The sequence below is a fragment of the Mastigoproctus giganteus genome, chromosome 6, assembly GCF_048544385.1.
Source record: "Mastigoproctus giganteus isolate SK-2022 chromosome 6, ASM4854438v1, whole genome shotgun sequence".
NCBI lineage: Eukaryota > Metazoa > Arthropoda > Arachnida > Uropygi > Thelyphonidae > Mastigoproctus > Mastigoproctus giganteus.
Window position 1 is genome coordinate 6,915,128 of NC_143580.1, and position 20,478 is coordinate 6,935,605.

General features: G+C 36.1%; 1 protein-coding gene across 2 annotated transcripts in view; it reads right to left on the reverse strand.

The window, feature by feature from the left end:
• LOC150083870 (glucose transporter type 1-like) overlaps positions 1-20,478 on the reverse strand; it is a 433,074-nt gene that overhangs the window by 76,791 nt on the left and 335,805 nt on the right. For both annotated transcript variants that reach the window (XM_090374917.1, XM_090374916.1), the window contains 4 exons: positions 14,582-14,689; positions 12,280-12,368; positions 4,098-4,196; positions 3,611-3,823 (listed from right to left, as the gene is read on the reverse strand). In XM_090374917.1, the coding sequence (XP_090231043.1) occupies positions 3,611-3,823; positions 4,098-4,196; positions 12,280-12,368; positions 14,582-14,689 (509 nt within the window). The remainder of the gene's footprint in view (positions 1-3,610; positions 3,824-4,097; positions 4,197-12,279; positions 12,369-14,581; positions 14,690-20,478) is intronic.

Genomic DNA, 20,478 nt, shown 5'->3' on the forward strand with positions numbered 1-20,478 from the left:
ATACTCAGCATGGTTTCGTAAAGGGAAAATCATGTTTAACAAATCTGGTTCGCTATTTCGAAAGGGTCACTCACGAGCTGGATTTAGGGAATAATTTCGACATTGTTTATTTAGATTTCAGCAAAGCTTTTGACTCAGTCCCACATGAGCGGTTGCTTTATAAGCTGGAACAGGTTGGAATCACTGGGAAAATCCTTAGATGGATAGAAGGATGGCTTCAGGGCAGGAGGCAGAGGGTTGTGATAAATGGCTATTCCTCAGATTGGGTTGATGTAAGAAGTGGGGTTCCCCAAGGATCAGTATTAGGACCACTGTTGTTTTTAATTTTCATAAACGACATTGATGAAGGGATAGAGGGCGTGATGTCTAAATTTGCAGATGATGTTAAAATTGGTAGAGTAGTTAATGATCACTGTCAAGCTGAGCTTCTTCAGAGAGACCTAGATAGACTTCAAGAATGGTCAGAAAAATGGCAGCTGTGCTTTAATCCAACAAAGTGTAAGGTATTACATCTGGGAAACAGTAATCCCAAAATAACTTATTCACTTGGTGGAGTTCAACTAAACCCAGTACTGGAGGAAAGGGACTTGGGTGTTACGATACGGTCAGACATGAAATTCTCTGAGCATTGTAAACAGGTTGCAAGGAAGGCCCATGGTGTCCTATCGATGATCTATCGAAATTTTGCAAGTAGAGATAGGGACGTGATAATCCCATTATATAAGGCTTATGTTAGACCACACTTGGAATACTGTGTTCAAGTATGGAGACCGCACCTAAAGAAAGACATCGAGCTTCTTGAAAGGGTGCAAAGAAGGGTAACTCGCCTGGTGAGATCGGCAAAAGGGCGTCCTTATGAAGAAAGACTTCGAATATGTGGGTTGCAGAGTTTGGAAACTAGACACCTTAGAGGAGATTTGATTGAGGTGTTTAAGGCTCTGAGAGGCATCAGTAAAATGAATGAGGATAAAATTTTCAAGATTATAAATGATGCTAGAACTAGGGGACATAAATTAAAGTTACGGGGGGAAATGTTTAGATTGGACTGCAGGAAGTTTTATTTTAGCCAGCGAGTTGTAAATTACTGGAATAAGTTGCCTTCATGGGTGGTAGAGGCCGACAGTTTGGGGAAATTCAAAGGTCATCTGGATAGTACTTTCGGGTAAGGGAAGCGCATAGGATGAGAGGATTAATTTCCTTTTTATTTATTTTTATTTCATTTTATTATTTTTATTTATTTATTAATTATTATTATTTATTTATTTAATTATTTAATTTTTGTTTTTATCATTGTTTTGTTCGGGTTTTTTTTTTTTTTTTTTGGCTGGTGCAGCATAAGCCATAGGCTTTCTTGCACCATACGGCCGTTACTAATACTAAATACTAATACTAATACTCTTGAAATGGACTGCATAGATCCAATACCAACTTTTTTAAAAATATTTTTATAATTTGATGGAAGCACTGGTGCTAGTTTATTTACAGCAGTTAATGGTGTAAGCTCATTAAAATGAAAGCTAAAATAAAACAAACAGTAATGTAGCAGCTAAAAAAAAAAAAAAGGGGATGATAGATACTATGAAATATTAAGAAATTTTATAAAAAGTAACTGAAATGAAAACATGGTCCAGGGGAAAATTTATGTTGCCACCACTATATATGCTGCATGATCAAGCATGTACACACACAAAAAAAAAAATGCAAGTACTACTGTTAACTGTGGTTCTAATATATTGGTCGCCATGATGAGAATATAAATTCCACTAGCCACCTTGGAGTTGAATAGGAACATAAAAATAATATTTTAAGGAGTTTAGATGTCGTGTCCAACATGAAAGCTTAGTTGGCATAATGCATCACTATTGCCACTCATTTGAAGATGGCTGGTTTGATTCTTTTTACGGCTAGAGGAATAGAATCCTTCTCAGGCATCCTTCAGTCAAGGCAGTAGTTAGCCAATCTCAGGTGGAAGGAATAAAGTTCCTCCTACCCTATGTGTTATTCTGTGGGTTTGATTTTTTATCCCACACAATATGCACACCACAAACTTGCTCTGTCACACACACAAAATCTGATATTAGAAAGAAGCTTGGGGTGTTTTTAAAAATAATTTGAATCTAAATTACAGTACACAAGGATACCGACATCAAGTGGACCAATCTGATTCATCCCTTCCTTCTAGAGTTTACATAAGTAAAGGCTTTGCTGTTTTTCTTTGCATCCTTTGCCAAAGATTTCTTGTAATCTGCCTTCGCTTGCCTAACCTCCTTTGTGACTTGATTACAGACTAGCTTATATCTACCATAGACCTCTGTGTCACCTGGTAATTTATATGTATCCCATGCATTTTTCTTCTCTGCCAAAAGTCCCATTAGTTCAGCTGAAATCTATTTAGGCCTAAATCTTGAACAGTATTTCTTAGTTGGTATGAAAAGCCTAGTAGCTTCCAAGATTAATTCCTTGAATGCTTCCCATTTAGAATTTGCTGTTGGTAACATCAACAGTTGGTCCCACTGTATAAAATTTAAAAACTGTCTAAGACCACCAAACTGCAGCATTTCAGCTTAATACGAAAATACTTTTTTTCAATTTATATTTAATTATAAATATCAATAAAAAGGAAAAAAAAACACTTCTAGAAATGATCTTGAAGCAACTTGATCTGTGTTATGTGTGCTATTCCCAATAGCACTAGCTGCAGTCTTAGGAAAGGACTGTACAAACCATGCATTTTTTGTTGAATGCATGGACTGATCATAGTGTGAAAAAGCCCAGCAAAAGTCCCCTCCCTCCCCAAATCCAGGCAAGAACTGAATACAGATCTTTTCAATATGAGAAGAATGGCCTCTTGTGGCTAGTACAGTAGCTAGTCACAGGAGCTCAACAAAGAAAATAAATTTACATGTTGAGCTGGATTTAGGCAAAGAAGATATCTATAATATTCCTGAATAATTATTAATGTTTTAGTTTTTAAAAGTTCAGTTAGCTAATAAAGGATTTATACATTTAATAGCAGGTAAGGTATGTACACTAATTTATACTGCAGAAAATTTAAATTATACCACTGGTTTAACTATTAAATTAATCCTTGACATTAATGTTTGCAATTTGTAATTAGACAAAATATAAATTAAATTGTAAAAAAGAATGAGGAGGGAAAATTATAAGGAAACTGAAAACCAAGCTTTAGATTACCAGAATTATGTAAATATTAGCAACAGAAGTATGAGACAATAGGGATAAAGAAATAGATACTACTAATCAAACACAAAAGGCATAAGAATTTAAAGAAAATTTTACTGGAAAACAATAAAAAGTTAAAAAGCATACATGAAGAAAAGTATCTTAAATAATTTTTTTAATATAAGTGAATAAAATTAGTACTCAGAGTGAGAAGAAAAATAATTAAAATGCTTTTTCATTGCACCATTAAATAAATTAGTCCCCTCTTGTTCTCCCTCTCTATAGAAATTCTGCAATAATGTTAATTATGCATGAAGTCATCAGCTATTTATCTGCATATCTGTTATTCCTTATTTTATCTACAAAATTAAGCAACTATTCCACTACAAAATAAAATAAGGATTTTCTCAAAAATCCAAAAACTTGCCTTTACAAGCAGAGAGATGGTGATGAAAATGCTGAAGATGAACATGCCACCAAGACCATAGAGCATGAGTGTGCGTCGTCCTGCCCTATCCATGAGAGGAATGGATACAAGAGTCATAATGACCATCACTGCCCCCACCCCTATGGTGGCATAAGCAGCAGTGAATTGAGACAGTCCAGCAGATAAAAACAGTCCTGTGGAATAGTAAAACACCTGAAAAGATAAAAATTATCTAAAAATTAGATAAAAATAGTCTAAAAATTTGTCAAGAAAAGAAATCCAAAAAAAAACCCAATAAATAATTAGACATGAAAATAAATTGGAAAATGCATTCTAACATGCAATATCACTAATTTACTAATCTAACAATTAAAGTCTTCTTTATACATATTATAAATCTTAATATCCTAAGATTATTAGGTTAAAGTAGTGGTACTAGTAACATTTATTCATAACAGAGAAGTCAAGAGAAAAATTCTTAACTTACTGCATTAATCCCTGAAAGCTGTTGGGACAGTTGCATCATAATTCCTATCACTAGAGGGAGCCGAAAGGACGTATTACGAAGTAGCTCTAACATTGTAATCTAAAATGAAAAGGATTTCATAAGATGTCAACTTTGATCTTTAACAAAATTCATTTGTAATTTATGATTTCAGTTTATACAAACTTGCCCAAAATACTAATTAATATGCATAAATTAATCTCTGACTACTTTCAACTGAGTGATTCTATTAAACCCAGTAACTTTTTGTAACAAGACATCATTTTCAGAATTCTAACTTTCTTACTGATTAAGTCCAGATGACCAATTAACAGTAACCAGTTTCCTATTGCAAGCTTTGTTTGGGCTTTGCTTCCTGTGTTCTTTTTTTTAAAATTAGCATTTAGTTTAGTATTACTGTGAGTAGTTTAGTAGAAAAGTAGTATCTTACTTATCCGTATAGTGGAGGTGACCTTCAGCTGTCTTCAATTTAACATGTTAAGTGTCACTTTGAGTACACTCGAGGTAGTAGCTGGCTGCCCATTCAGCACTACACCCAAATGTATACTCATTTTTCCAAGGAAATGATTTATACTCTAACCAATAATGTTACTTTTTCTAGAATATTAATCTAAAGTTTAAATCACAGTAACAACAGTTGTTACAGCCTGAAAGCCAATCCTTATGAAAATGTTTAACACCACAAATAAAAGTGGGAATGTATTATACAATATATTGCAAAACAGTGGTCAGGCATGAAGGACTAAGAGCTGATAGTGTATTAGAATTGTTTTCACTTAGTTCTGATGCTGAATTAAATAAATTTTCTGATGAAGATTTTCCGATGAAGATGAAATTCAGACTGGAAAACAGATACTAGAAAGGAAATGCAACAGGTTAAAGAGTGAAGCATATTTGTTATTCCCTCTGGTAAATAATCATTGCAATCACTTCCTGTTGTCAGGGACTGAAGTATCTAGTAGCTCACTATAATACCTTCACAATTCAGACCTCAGGGGAGAATGATAAAGTGCAGACTGCTCTGGTTGAAAAGGACAGTTTTATTGGATGATTGTTTTTTTTTTTTTTTTTTTTGTTTTTTTTAATTACAACAAGTGGACTAGAACCATTGTATGTCTGAGAGGAGGATAAAGGAGGGTAAAGAGAGCATTATTATCATTCACGTGGGTACTTATGACATTAATCACACACAACCAGATAATTTCTTGGATAAATATAAGGCCATGCTGAAAATATACCATGAGTTAGGTCATAATGTATATGGGTCTACATTGCTGCATAAGCATAATGGAAGGAATTTATGCTGAAAGCCTTGTGGATTAACTTAAGGCTTGTAGCACTCTACAAGATATTTTGGTGGAACATTTTATCAGAATGGTGTGCACTTATAGATAGAAGGAATCTGCAGAGACAATATATTTCAACAAAGGTAGTGCAAGGGGCTTTCCTGATATCATTTGAGGAATGTTTAAGGTTTCAGGGAAACTAAAACCTTAAAGGGTCCTTGAGGTTGTCACATACATTCTCTCAGATATGCCAGACAAGCTATGCTTGCTACCTGGGAGTTAAACGCTGATGGAATTGATATTTGAGCAATAATCAAGTCAAGCAGACTCAATTTCGACGAGGTTCGGACAGTCTGTGACAGCCAAATCCTCTGCTTGCACCTTCACAATGGTGGGACTGTTAGTAATCCTGGGTATAACCTCCATGCAGAAGCAAACTGTGGGTGACCACCCAGTTGTGAACCAACTTAAGCAGGGGTCGAGGAGTGGCGCCCACATCACACGGAGGAATGCCACCCCTCTGTGCTACCAGGCAATACTAGGTGGTAGATGACTCTCATCAACCGGTGCAATAATACCACGTTGCTTATTGGAGGCTTGAGAAGTGGTGGAACCCATGTTTAGTGTCCAGAGCTAAGTTCTGGTCAACCCTTCCTCATCTTTTCCATCATGCAGTAGGTCTTATATCTCGCCTCGCAAAAAGGATTCTTCTGCTCCTATGCTTATCTTTGGTGACACTCCGATTTCTAGGAAAGATGATATATCTCTTTTGGAGATTACCCTGATTTCTAATCTCCCTTGGCACAAGCAGATTACAAATATTCCTTCCTCTGCATCTAAAAAAAAAAAAAAAAAAAACTTGGTTTTCTCTTTTTCTCTCGGAGTTACGGTTCTTCCAAACAGCTGTTCACTCTGTACAAATTGCAAATCCACCCTACCATGGAATATTGTTCCCACATCTGGGGCAGTGCTCCCAAAGCCTCTCTCAGGCTTCTAGATTCCATTAAGAAGAGGGCAGTTAAGTTAATTAATGACTCATCTCTAACAGAGTCTCGCTATTCTCTGTCTCATAGACATACTGTTTCTGTTGCATGCCTTTTCTACAGATACTTCCATGGACACTGTTCTCAATTGGCTTCTATAATTCCTGCTCTCTCTTTCAAAACAGACCAAACACGTGCTGGCACCAGCCAACATCCATTTTCTGTTGAACTTCAAACTCACAGAACCAACTTTTCATCTTCCTCGTTTATTCATTCAACCGCCATTTTCTGGAACAACCTTCCTTCATACGTATTTCCTGAAAATAATAGTCTACAGAAGTTCACGTCTAATGTCAACAAATATCTTCTTTTGTCTTCTCAACCTCCAACCCAAGCACGGTACTAAGTACTATAGGTTCTAATACCTCTAGTGTTTGGGGTGGGGGAAAAAAAAAAAAAAAAACACTACTAGTCAGGTGTGGGGGGGCATAATACATATACACATTTATCTGGTGATATGGGTCAAAGTTATGCTTGCAACATCAAGAATTCTTATAAGGCTCAAAACCAAAGTCCACTGATATTAGCATTAGCATTAGTAGAGGCATTTGATGCAAGAAAGCAAGCTTATGCAGCATCAGCCAAAAAAAAAAAAAAAAAACCCACTTCCACTTCACCCCTCTGTTCGTTCAAAATACCTGTCCAGCTGAGCCTTAAACTTATTTAGGCTATCAACCTCCACAACAAGGGATGGAAGTCTGTTCCACCAACCAACCACCCGCTGGCTAAAGGCAACTTTCCGCACGTCTATCCTACATCTGTCTTTCCTCAATTTGAATTTATGCCCTCTCAGGTGATTATTCTGAGCTAGAGGAAGAATCCCATCAGCATTGAGCATGCTCAAACCACTCAAGGCTTTATACACCTCTATCAGATCACCTCGCTGGTGCCTAGTCTCCAGACACTGTAATTTGCAAAACTTAAGCCTTTCTTCGTAAGAGCACCCCTTTGTTCCATTCACTAATCTTGTTGCCCTTCTCTGTACTCGTTCCAGCAGCTCTACATCCTTCTTGAAATGAAGCCTCCAGACCTGTATACAGTACTCTAGGTGTGGCTTGACCATTGCCTTATACAAGGGAATAATCACCTCCTTATCCCTGCTAGAAAAATTCCTATATATCATTGACAATACACCATGAGCTACTCTTGCAGCCCTTCTGCACTGCTCAGAGAACTTCATATCTGCCTGCACAACCACCCCCAAGTCCCTTTCATTCTCTACCACTGTCAGTGTAGTACCACAGAGTTGATACGTTGCTCTGGGGTTGCTGTTTCCCATGTGTAGTACTTTACAGTTCTAAGATGGACAATGAAAGAAGTTGTAGTTACTAAAGGCATGGGTATTAATTTCAGGAAATGGGAATATGACAGTTTAAGATGCTATATTTGAGAGATATAGCATATGCTATATCTGCCTATATTTGAGAGAGTACATTCAATGTTCATAATTTTCAAAATGTTGAGAAAGAACAACATTCTGAAATACTTGATATTTCAAAAATTCCCATAAGTAATGGTTGAAAAGTGAAGTCTAGAATTCACAGCTAAAAACAAATACTCACTTTTTGGTTGGCTGAGCTGAAAATCAGAATAAAAAACTCAATTTTATCAAAGTTTACTCTATATACACAAACTAACCTCAACACAAGCAAAAAACAAATAAAAATCTGTACCAAGCTATAAACAAAAATGAATCACTGATGCTAATAATCCACAGTTCAATCAGCATGCTGACAGAATTGAGCAGTTTATTTCAAGTGCCTTTACTTTTACACTACTTGTATATTGACCACTTATGATTGCCTATATGCATTACAGCAGAGCATTTAAGGTACCACTGGATGCTTACATGCATCAGATGCAGTGAACAGGGTAAAAAGAAAAGACCAGGTAATGCAAGCCTAGGTAAAAAGGTTGTTATACATACATTTCCACATAAAAGTTTGTAATCACGTTTAATTTTTCTTAATTTACAAAGTTTTTATTAAAATAGGACCAACTTTTTTACCACATTTTATTAAAATATTCTCTAATATGTATAAAAATCAAAAAAGTTTAATATTTATGAAATTTCTAGAATATTTCAAAAAGGTGTAGAAGATTCCTGAATGTGGTAGAACATTGTAGAAGATTCCTAAATGTGGTAGAACAATGTAGATGATTCTAGAATGTGGTAGAACATTGTAGAAGATTCCTAAATGTGGTAGAACAATGTAGATGATTCTAGAATGTGGTAGAACAATGTAGATGATTCTAGAATATTCCAGAATGTGGGATTATTGTTTCAATGTTACAGAAGATTGTAGATGATTCTGGAGCATATTGCAATAATATAACTTGAGAAGAGCTGTAACTTATAAAATCGACTACCCGTCATTCACAAAGAGTGTTTGGTGTAAGTTTTTGTGTGTTTTGATAAATATGGCAAGAAATAAGGAACTGAGTGTTAAAATAAGTGCTATTATTACTCTGTATAAAGAAAGGCATTCCATGAGAAGTATTTGCAAAAAACTAAATATTTCATTTAAAAGAGTACAAACTACCATTCGACGAGTCAAGGAGAATTATAATTTAAAGAACGAGCCACAATCAGGAAGACCATGTGTAACAATGGAAGCACAAAATAAGACCATAACACTGATTTCTAAATGCAATCGACAACTTACTGCACCTGAAATCCAAGCTGAGTTCAATAGCAGCAGAGAAAACTCCCATGTCTACACTCATCTGCAGAGAGGGGCTACAGGATTGGTGAAAGGAACAAAGGGTTGCTCTTACGAAGAAAGAGCTTAAGTTTTGCAAATTACAGTGTCTGGACACTAGGATACACTTCAATCAAATCACTTGCAAGGTGATCTGACTGAAGTGTATAAGGCCTTGAATGGTTTGAGCATGCTCAATGCTGATGGGATTCTTCCTCTTGCCCAGATTAATCACCTGAGGGGACATATATTCAAGGCAAAACTAGACAAACATTTGGAGAGAATGGACGGGTGAAATGGGAAGATTTTTTCCCCCCTTTTTTTTGGCTGATGCTGTACAAGCTTACCCATCTTCACAAAATTTATGGGAAACCTTGCAGATCACCTGGAATAATGTTAGTCATGACACTATTATAAAATTAATCACCAGAATCTAACATATGTGTAAAGCAGTCATAAAATCTTGTAGAGGATATTTTGATGAAAAATCAATTTGGTTGCTAATATTAATCATTTCAACATGTTTGTGCTGTAAATTTTTCAGTGCTTAATAGAAAATCTTAAAATACTTTGTAGCATGTTGTTTTTTTATATTAAACCTTATGTTGTGATAGCTAATTTCAAAAAAAATTAACAAACACTGTTGTCATACACTGATTCCAAACTTTTAGGCAGAAGTGTATGTGAACATAAGTCATCTCAAAAGTTGTCTAGGTAGTCAAGTTAGGTTTTCCAAAGAGTGATCAAGCACGTAAATAAAGAAGTCCATGCAGAAGATATGCCAGTTGCCAAAATATAAAATCTAGTCCAAGTAGTATAGATAGGGATAACTGATGATCATAAACTAAAGATAAGGATGATCATAAAAAGTACATAAAGAGTCCACTACAACAATAAGGAGATCACATAGGAGACCTTGTCATATGTATGACAAGTACGGTCCAGAGAGACAAGGTTATATTATCCATTTATTGAATTATTATGGATGTCAGAAGAAGCATCAGGAAACAAAGTATTCCTAAGTGAGAATACTTGGAGTGTGAAGCTTTTTAGCTCTAAATTTATGTGATATTTGAAAATTACTTACTATTTTAATTGAAGTTCAATATAAATGCTATACTGTGAGTATATACTATTATTTATATTTACAAAACAGGCAGTTGAAGTCACCAGCCATCTTAGCTTAACACAACTGTACGCATTTAATTTTTATTGTGCATACCAAAATGGTATGAAAAAAAAAAAAAAAAAAAGGTTCCTAATAGTAATAATCCAACGAAAAAAAATCAGCGAAAGAATTTAAAATAATGCACAGGGCATTTCAAAATTGCATGTAATAAATGTAGGAACATATTCTAGAACAAAGAATACAAAAAATAAAAAAATATTCCTATAAACAGATTGTCTCAAAACAATTTTTTTTTTTACAAGCTATTAAACATTAATTGATATTATATAACATTATAAAACATAAAAATAAACTGAAATAAAAGCAGATGTTCAAAGTAACCTCAGTTTTGTTCAATGCAGCATTCAGTGTGATGAATCCACAATTCTCTGAAATGTCTTATCATTTCAGAACTATTCTAAATGGTTTAAGAAGTTCCAAAAATGAAGTGAGCAATTTCAATTTGTCACATGTGATTTTCTCTCTCTCATTCAGAAATTTTTTTTTTTTGGCTGTGCAGCATAAGCTTCAGGCTTCCTTGCACTATATGGCTAATAATAATAATACATGAAAAATCAATGAATTTCACATAACCCCCACATGTATGAATGCCATGGATTTCATGTATGAATGCCATGGATTTCATGTAACCCCCCTCACACACACACACACGTGAAAGCCACAAATTTCATATAACACTACACAAATTAATCTAAGGATGCGAGATCAGTGATCATGGCAGCACTGTACAGGACCATTATGACCAATCCATCCGTTATTATACTTCACATTTAAAAAGTCAGAAACATCATGGGGGAAAGTGGGCTGGTGCACCATCATGCAAAAACCACATCCTCTGCTGATTTTCAAGGGACATATCTTCCAATGGTTCCTGAAAGTTGTTCTACAGAAAATGCAAGTATGCCATTTTTGTTAGCCTCGCTGGTGAAAAAATAAGGACCATTGTTCCTAAGACCACCACAACAAAAATTAAAGGAAAAGCATGATAAGAGTACTAACAATCATATATGGGTTTTCTTCAGCCAGGTTAAAGTGTTCAAAACATTGAGAACTTCATTTCTTTCAAAACATGACATTTGTATCCAGAATATGACTACATACAAATCACATGCACATTGACATGCCAATGCACATGCAAATGGCAAAATTTTCTGCATTTATCCATATCTTGTGATGTTCATGTAATGTCTTTCATATGATTGTAGATGAAGCATTTACACAACCTAACTACCTGCTGGTAGTTATGGTAGGAGATACTTGTACAGCACAAAATAATTGCCCTTCAACATTTGCAGTTTGTCAAAATCTCCTTCTACCAGCATTTTACAATTTGGTATTCACTGAGATGGAAATTTTTTAGCATATCTGTGAATGGTGGCTATAGAGGTCTTATGAACCTCCCCATAAATTAAAATCATATCAACTAACTTGGCAAAAGTAAACAAATCTGAAGTGTCTCCCATAATATCAGTTTAACAAATAATGTGCTGCATACAATGAGGCAGTCATTATGGAACCAGAAACTTAAGTAACAGGCATGTTAACATGCCCAGTATGCATTCTTCCACACTGGTTACCCACAACTGAGTAACTAGTATGATACATGTAGTAGAACAACACTATTTGTGTTGATATGTTGTGTTTTGTACTATTTAAGAACCTTTTTACACTACCATATGTTTATAACATAAATCTGAACATAAAAAATTTGTCATAATGGTTTTGTAATTTATGATTAATGTTATGTAAGAAATAGACTTTTGAGACATATTTATAGGAACTTTTCTTATTTTCATCTGTAGAAAATGCTCCCACAATTGTTCTAGGCCATTTTGAAAGACTTAGATAGATATATATATATATATATATATATATATAATTTAAGAAATGCATTACTGAAAATTAATAGTTATTCAACAAATCTTTATACACAAGCAATCTCACCCTTGATTCTTGTTGTTGTGCCCTTTCTTCAGCTTTCATCTCTTCTATGTCTTCTTCAACGTGCACTGTACATCGTAACCTTTGCAATGCTATAAATATTAATTAATCACAGTTCATTTTCTTTTAAAAAAAGCCTGACAATGAACTCATTAATAATTGTTGTGACAAAAAAAATGCATTTCAGACTTCCACCTTTTGTTACTTGGACAGTCCTATTAAAATAATTATAGTCTGCAATAATACAGTACATATGAATCTTTTTAAACTCTAATTAGGTTATCTGTGTTTACTTTATTGATTAAAATTTGAATCATGGAATATTAACAAGGGGCAAAATTACTAAAGCATATTATTTTACTGAGCAGCAAAATATGTATAATTTTATTACAAATATTTCCGATGATTTTATATATTATATATAATTTTTATTTTAGTGACCTTGGTAGCATTACTAAAAATGTTTTTTACCAAGAGCTCCAAAATTTGTGATTAAGGAAGTTCAAATAACTGTTTAGCCAGAGCTATAATAATCCTGAACACCAAAATTCAGAATAGAATATGAAAGAAAATCAATATCAAATGAAAGAGCATTTCTGAAAACTGAGCTTTTCAAAATGACATAGGTTCCAGTAGAAAAAGAACATGAATAGGATACAATATCATAAAATACTCTTGTTAGAGTGTCTTCCAGGGCCTAAACAAAGCCTGCATTAAAAGTTGTCAACCACTAACTACATAACTTGCAATCCTGTTATGTGCTCAGATACATATAATTTTTATACCATTTAAGTCTGCTTAGTGCATTTACAAAGTTTGCTAGACTGAAGTCACATTGACATAATGCAATTTTCATTTGCATTTCATAACTCAAAACATTGTTCCACTCATTAACCACCTGGTGTTCATTTTTTCAAATATCAAGCAAATGTCCCTGATGTTGATAGGCTTTCTAGCAGGTGTGCATTGGACATTATCCAGTCTAGGCAACAAGTACCAATACTGTGGCAGAAGAACTCACTATCTCTCTCCTATTCATACAGGGGATCAAAGGGAGAAGTGATTAATTAGAGACCTGCAAGTTTGATTTCTGTGCCAGAGAAAATAATGGAGTTAGTTATTAAAGAAATAATGAAGATCATCTTGACAGGAATGCAGTTGCACAGCAATTGCAGCACAAATTTGTTAAACAGAGATCTAGCTACTATGAGGTAGTTGAGGCCGACCGGGATAGATGGGTGGGTAAAGTGCCTGCCTGGCAACCCAAAGGTCGTGGGTCCAAATCCCACCTCAGGCTTGGATCAGAGTAGTGCAAAAACCTTGGGAGGTGCATTATGGCCAAAGAAGGCTATGCATCAACAACTAACAAAGAAAAGAAGAAAAAAAAGAGGTAGTCGAGTTTTTTTTTTTTTTTTTTCATCCAATTCTTTTTGGAACTGGGTGCAAAAATAGTTTTGCCATTTCATACTCAGATTTCAGTAAAGCCTTTGATACTGTTCCAGATGAACAACTGTAATGCAAATTGAAGCAGTGTGGTATTAATGGTAGTTTACTGCTATGGATAAAAGGGATGGCTGAATTGGAAAAGGGCACTCTCCTCTTCGCAAATTAATATTAGCGGAATTTTTCAGGGCTCAGTGTGGGATCTTTACTATTTTCAATATTTATTAATATTGAATATACATCAAATTTGTTTGTTGATTATATACAGCAAACTTATCATTGGCAGGGTGGTTAATGACAGTAATTGGAGTACATTATTCCAACAAGACCTGGATAAATTAGAAACACAGGCTGAAAAGTGGCAAATGGAATTTAACATTCATAAGGCAAAGTAATGCATTTGGATAGCAGTTATCCCAAAATAACATACAAGATCTATTGTGCATAGTTCCAAAATTACAGGCCATTGGGAACATAATTTTCTGGGAGACTAGAATCCTTATAATTATGAACCAATGGATGAAAACCAACAAATGGATGGACACCTACTTAAACACCACTGGCAAAGCAGGTGCATCTTTCTCTATAACAGCAGATTTACAATTTTAAAAGCTATCAAACAGGTGCACAGATCTGCTTCTGTTCTCTATCCAGGAATTGAGGAATGCAATCTGCACAACACATTTAGAGTCTATAAAAGGGTGAACTGTATAATTTGGGGGGGGGGCTGCAAACTGAGATCTTATACAATAATACAGTAGGAGTTCCTAATAAGTTGCCTACAAAGCATATTTAAAGAAAACATTCTGCACATAATTATATAAAGTGGTTTTATAAAGATTATTTGAGTTTTGTTACATACCAAGTCTTGCTGAGTATTCCTGTTGTTTAGATATGAGCAAGTACCTTGGACTCTCGGGACACATGGGCAAGAACATGAGCTGCAGGACTGCAGGAATCACAGCAAGGCCTGAAATAGTCAAGTCCCACCATTAAACTCTAGATTTCTTAAAAATTTCATTATATTGAAAATCTGTTTATTAAAAAGGTCCAAAAGCAACTACAAGTATTTAATTAAGACATATAATTTTTTTTTTTCTGTGCACAAACTAGCAAGTCCAAGAAAACATTCTCAAAAATTACGTCAAATGTAGATGTAAATTTAATTTATCTAATAGTTGCTTAAACAGATATTCTCAGGATAGGCACTACAATTTTTAAAAGTCTGATTCAATTTAAATAAACAATATCAAGTTTGATATTAATTTCCTTCACAATTTAAAATAATGCTATTTTAAATTGTTTTGCTTTAAATGTTAATTGAAAAGGGACATAATACATTATCAGATCTTTTCAAGACCTCAGTCATTATGGGACTGACTGACTTCATGAGACCCTAAGGCTCGCACTTTTTAAACACAGTATACACTACCCTCCAAAAAAGTATTCAGACACACATTAGTGGTGTAATGATTTCACTGCCACTGCTTCAACAGTGCATTATCCCTCCCCTTTGATTTCTATGGCACACTCCACCCTCTTGGATTTGTTGTTGTTGTTGTTTGTTATTTGGTTTTTAGGAGCATTAGCAACTAAGGCCATATTACTCTGTGAATAGGCGGTGGTCATTCCCTGACCTTTCCGCATCCTCCGTATTTGGTGGTGACGGGCTCGAACCCCGGTCTAATCAAGAAGCATGTGCTACACACTGCTGCTCCTTCCCACCTGGCTACAGAGACCCCCCCCCCCCCGGGCAAGCTTTCCACAAATGAACAATAGACTGTAGTGAGTATATAGTCCACCATTCTAAGACTTATGGAAAAAAAAAGAAACACTAAACCATGTTACAAATACAGAAAATTACTGCTGCCATTTTAGGCTGAACTTGGTGAGATATGATTCAGCTCCTATGTACCAAGCTAACCTAAAAATAAAATAAGGAAGGGGGGGAAAAAGCAGCATTTCCCCCAGCTGCATGAACACGCAACTTATTATGAAAATGGATAAAAATATAACAGGGAACCCATAAGCAATACCTCTTCAAGAGGATATCAGTATTTATATATTCCAAAAATGATCATATTTCAATCATTGATTGCTTACCAGTCAAGTGCCAATGGATGTACTTATGCAACCCATTGTATATAGGGACGTCCATTGGCAACCAAATAATAAATTACAGAATGAATAGAACCCAACCTTAAGAAGAAAAAAAAGTAGTAAAAAGTACAAAATATGATTTTTTTTTTTGGGGTTAAAAAGTGCAGATAACACCACTGCCCCCCACCTCAAAGAAAGGACAACAGCACTTGTACCCAGTCCTTTCTATTCTGCATCCATTTTCAAAATGATGTTCACTCCTTGGTGTGAGTGAATCTCCTTGTGCTGGGGGTGGGTGTTGCTTCATTTTGTCTTCCTTTATTTTATTTCACTTTTATTTTATTTTTAGGTTGGCTTGCTACACAGTAGCTGAATTTTGCCTTACCATAATTAGCCTTAAAATGAGCAGCAAGAATTTGTTCTTTTTTAGTGAGATTTAGTGTTTCCTAAGTTTGTAATATTACCACATCATTCTCTATAGTAAAATATAATCTTCAATTCTTCCTGCAGAAAAGTTAGTAGAGGCATATAGTAGTAGAGCATTAGTAGAGGCATATGATGCAAGAAAGCAAGCTTATACAGCATCAATCAAAAAAAAAAAAAAAAAAAACACGCCACTCCCATTTCACCCCACCGTTTGTTCAAACCACCTGTCCAGCTGAGTCTTAAATTTTTTTAGGCTATCAACTTCCACAACAAGGCATGATGGTAGTCTATTCCACCAACCAACTACCCGCTAGCTAAAGGCAAATTTCCGCACATCTATCCTACATCTGTATTTCCTCAATTTGAATTTATGCCCTCTTAGGTGATTATTATTGAATGGTTTGAGCATGCTCAAACCATTCAAGGCTTTATACACCTCAATCAGATCACCTCGCCGGTGCCTAGTCTCCAGACACTGTCATTTGAAAAACTTAAGCCTTTCTTCGTAAGAGCAACCCTTCATTCCATTCACTAATCTTGTTGCCCTTCTCTGTACTTGTTCCAGCAGCTCTACATCCTTCTTGAAACGAGGCCTCCAGACCATTGCCTTATACAAGGGAATAATCATCTCCTTATCCCTGCTAGAAAAATTCCTGTATATCATTGATACCCCCAGGTCCTTTTCATTCTCTACCACTGTCAGTGTAGTACCACAGAGTTGATACATTACTCTGCGGTTACTGTTTCCCCATATGTAGTAACTTGGACAGTAACGTGTCTGTAACTTGGACATTAAGCTTGATATATATATATATATCATCATCAATACAGAAAACAACAATGGACCCAACACTGAAGTCTTGTCTGGATGATCCTGCAGTGCTTCTTTAACCAGTGCCTCGATAAATTTTCCTGGAACAGAAGTTAAACTCACAGGTCTATAATTACTTGTGTCAACCTTTGATCCTCCTTTGTGAATTGGGGTCACATTTGAACATCTCCAGTCTACAGGTACCTCCCCTGAGTCCAAAGAAGCTCTCATAATTATGGCTAAGGGTTTGCTTACTTCCTTTGCTCCCTCCTTTAATAACTGAATAGAGTCCATCCACCCCAGGTGCCTATTTTATGTTTATCCTCAACAATTTCTCCTCCACTTTCCTCTCAGTTATTACAAAATCATTTAGCTCACTGCCAGAGTTTACCTCACCTCACCTCTGGCATTCCCCTTCCTGAATAACTCCTCATGTGTGAATGTAGATGCAAAATACTCATTTAGTTTGTTAGCCACCTGAGCAGGATCATCAACAGTTGAACCATCAATATCCAGTGGACCAATCTGATTCAACCCTTCCCTTCTAGAGTTTACATAGGTAAAGAACTCTTTGTTGTTTTTCTTTGCATCCTTTGCCAAGGATTTCTCATAATTTGCCTTTGCCTGCCTAATCTCCTTTGTGACTTGGTTACAGACCAGCTTATATCTATCATACGCTTCCATGTCATCCATTAATTTATATGTATCCCATGCATTTTTCTTCTCTGCCATATGTCTCATTAGTTCAACTGACATCCATTTAGGGCTAAACCTTGAATATTTCTTAGTTGGTACGTAAAGCCTAGTAGCTTCCAAGATAAATTTTTTGAATGCTTCCCATTTTGAATTTGCTGTTGGTAACATCATCAGTTGGTCCCACCGTATAGAATTGAAATACAGTCTCAGACCATCGTAGTCACCTTTACGAAAGCAAAAACCCTTCCCTTTACCCCTGATGGTAGTTACCTATTTGAGTAAATCCCACTTCAGCACATTGTGATCACTGTCACCTAGTGGTTCCTTTATCTGCAGATTCTTAATGCATGAAGAATCACTACTGATAATCAGATCAAGAGTATTACTCCCTCTAGTTGCCTCCCGAACATGCTGATGTAGAAAACAATCATCCAATAAATCGACAAAAGCCTTGCTAGTGTGTGAGTGACCAACCCACAAATTCCAGTCAATATCTGGGAAATTAAAATCCCCCATTATAAGACATTCTCTGATTTACTGGCCCACTCTATTTCCCTGTACAGTTTCTTATTATACTCATTAGGCCTATAGCACACTCCTCTCAATTTTGATCTCCCAATGCTTATGTCACACCAAACTGACTCGACACTGCATTGTACAGCGATGTCAACTGGCTTCACTTCCTTGGATTTTATGTGTTTCTTAACTGAATAGCATAACCCCTCCTCCCTTCCTATCGTTTCTGTACACATTGTACTTCCCAAATTCCAGTTCCGCATTCCTTATATCTGTGTGACACCACGTCTCTGATATCCCAACAATATCTGCATTTGATGTTTTGAGCAGTACCTCAAATTCATCAAATTTATTTACCAAACTCTTAACTTTGGTGTACACGCAAGTATACATGCACCTGTTCCTATTCTTAGCTACCCTAACACAATCCATGTGTTTACTTGAACCGCAATGACTTCCAGCAGTCTCTGAAGTACCCTGCATCTTGTTTTCCAGGCTGCTGCTCATTACAATAGAAGCAGTGCAAGAATCACTTTCACCTCTGCCAGTGGCTACTGTTAATCTATTAATCCTTGTATCCCCCCAATCTAGCAGTTTTCCAACCCACCTAACACTGCCTCGATAGCATCAGCAAATATTCCTGTCGAAGCCAGTCGACATCGATGGACAGGGCAGTGTCGAGTCAGTTTGGTGTGACATAAGCATAGGGAAATCAAAATTGAGAGTAGGAGTGTGCTATAGGCCTAATGACTCTGATGAGTATAATAAGATATTGTACAGGGAAATAGAGTGGGCCAGTAAATCAGAGAGTCTTATAATGGGGGATTTTAATTTCCCAGATATTGACTGGAATTTGTGGGTTGGTCACTCGCACACTAGCAAGGCTTTTGTGGATTTATTGGATGATTGTTTTCTACATCAGCATGTTCGTGAGGCAACAAGAGGGAGCAATACTCTTGATCTGATTATCAGTAGTGATTCTTCATGCATTAAGAACCTGCAGATAAATGAACCACTAGGTGGCAGTGATCACAATGTGTTGAAGTGAGATTTACTCAAGGAGGTAACTACCATCAGAGGTAAAGGGAAGGGTTTTTGTTTTCGTAAAGGAGACTATGATGGTCTGAGACAGTATTTAAATTCTGTACAGTGGGACCAACTGATGATGTTACCAACAGCAAACTCAAAATGGGAAGCATTCAAGGAACTAATCTTGGAGGCTACCAGGCTTTACATACCAACTAAGAAATATTGTTCAAGGTTTAGGCCTAAATGGTTGTCAGATGAACTAATGAGACATGTGGCAGAGAAGAAAAATGCATGGGATACATACAAATTAATGGGTGACATGGAAGCCTATGATAGATATAAGTTGGTCTGTAACCAAGTCACAAAGGAGATTAGGCAGGCAAAGGCAGACTACGAAAAATCCTTGGCAAAGGATGCAAAGAAAAACAGCAAAGAGTTCTTTACTTATGTAAACTCTAGAAGGAAGGGGATGAATCAGATTGGTCCACTTGATATTGATGGGTCAACAGTTGAGGATCCTGCTCAGGTGGCTAACAATGTAAACGAGTATTTTGCATCTACATTCACGCATGAGGAGTTATTCAGGAAGGAGAATGATGTAGGTAAAGTAAACATTGGCAATGAGCTGGATGATTTTGTAATAACTGAGGGAAAGTGGAGGAGAGATTGTTGAGGATAAACATAAAAAAGGCACCTGGGGTGGATGGGATCAATCCAGTTATATTAAAGGAGGCAGCAAAGGAAGTATGCAAACCCCTAGCCATAATTATGAGAGCTTCTTTGGACTCAGGGGAGGTACCCATAGACTGGAGATGTGCAAATGTAACCCCAATTCACAAAGGAGGATCAAAGGCTGACACAAGTAATTATAGACCTGTTAGTTTAACTTCTGTTCCAGGTAAATTAATGGAGGCACTGGTTAAAGAAGCACTGCAGGATCATCTAGACAAGAATTCCGTTATAGCTCAGACGCAGCATGGTTTTGTTAAGGGCAGGTCTTGCCTGACCAATTTGATTGGATACTATGATGTAGTCACAAAAGAACTGGATGCAGGGAATAACTTTGATATTATATATTTGGATCTTAGAAAGGCTTTCGATACTGTTGCACATGGAAGACTGCTGCACAAATTGGAGCAGTGTGGCATTGGAGGCAAATTGCTGCTATGGATAAGGGGATG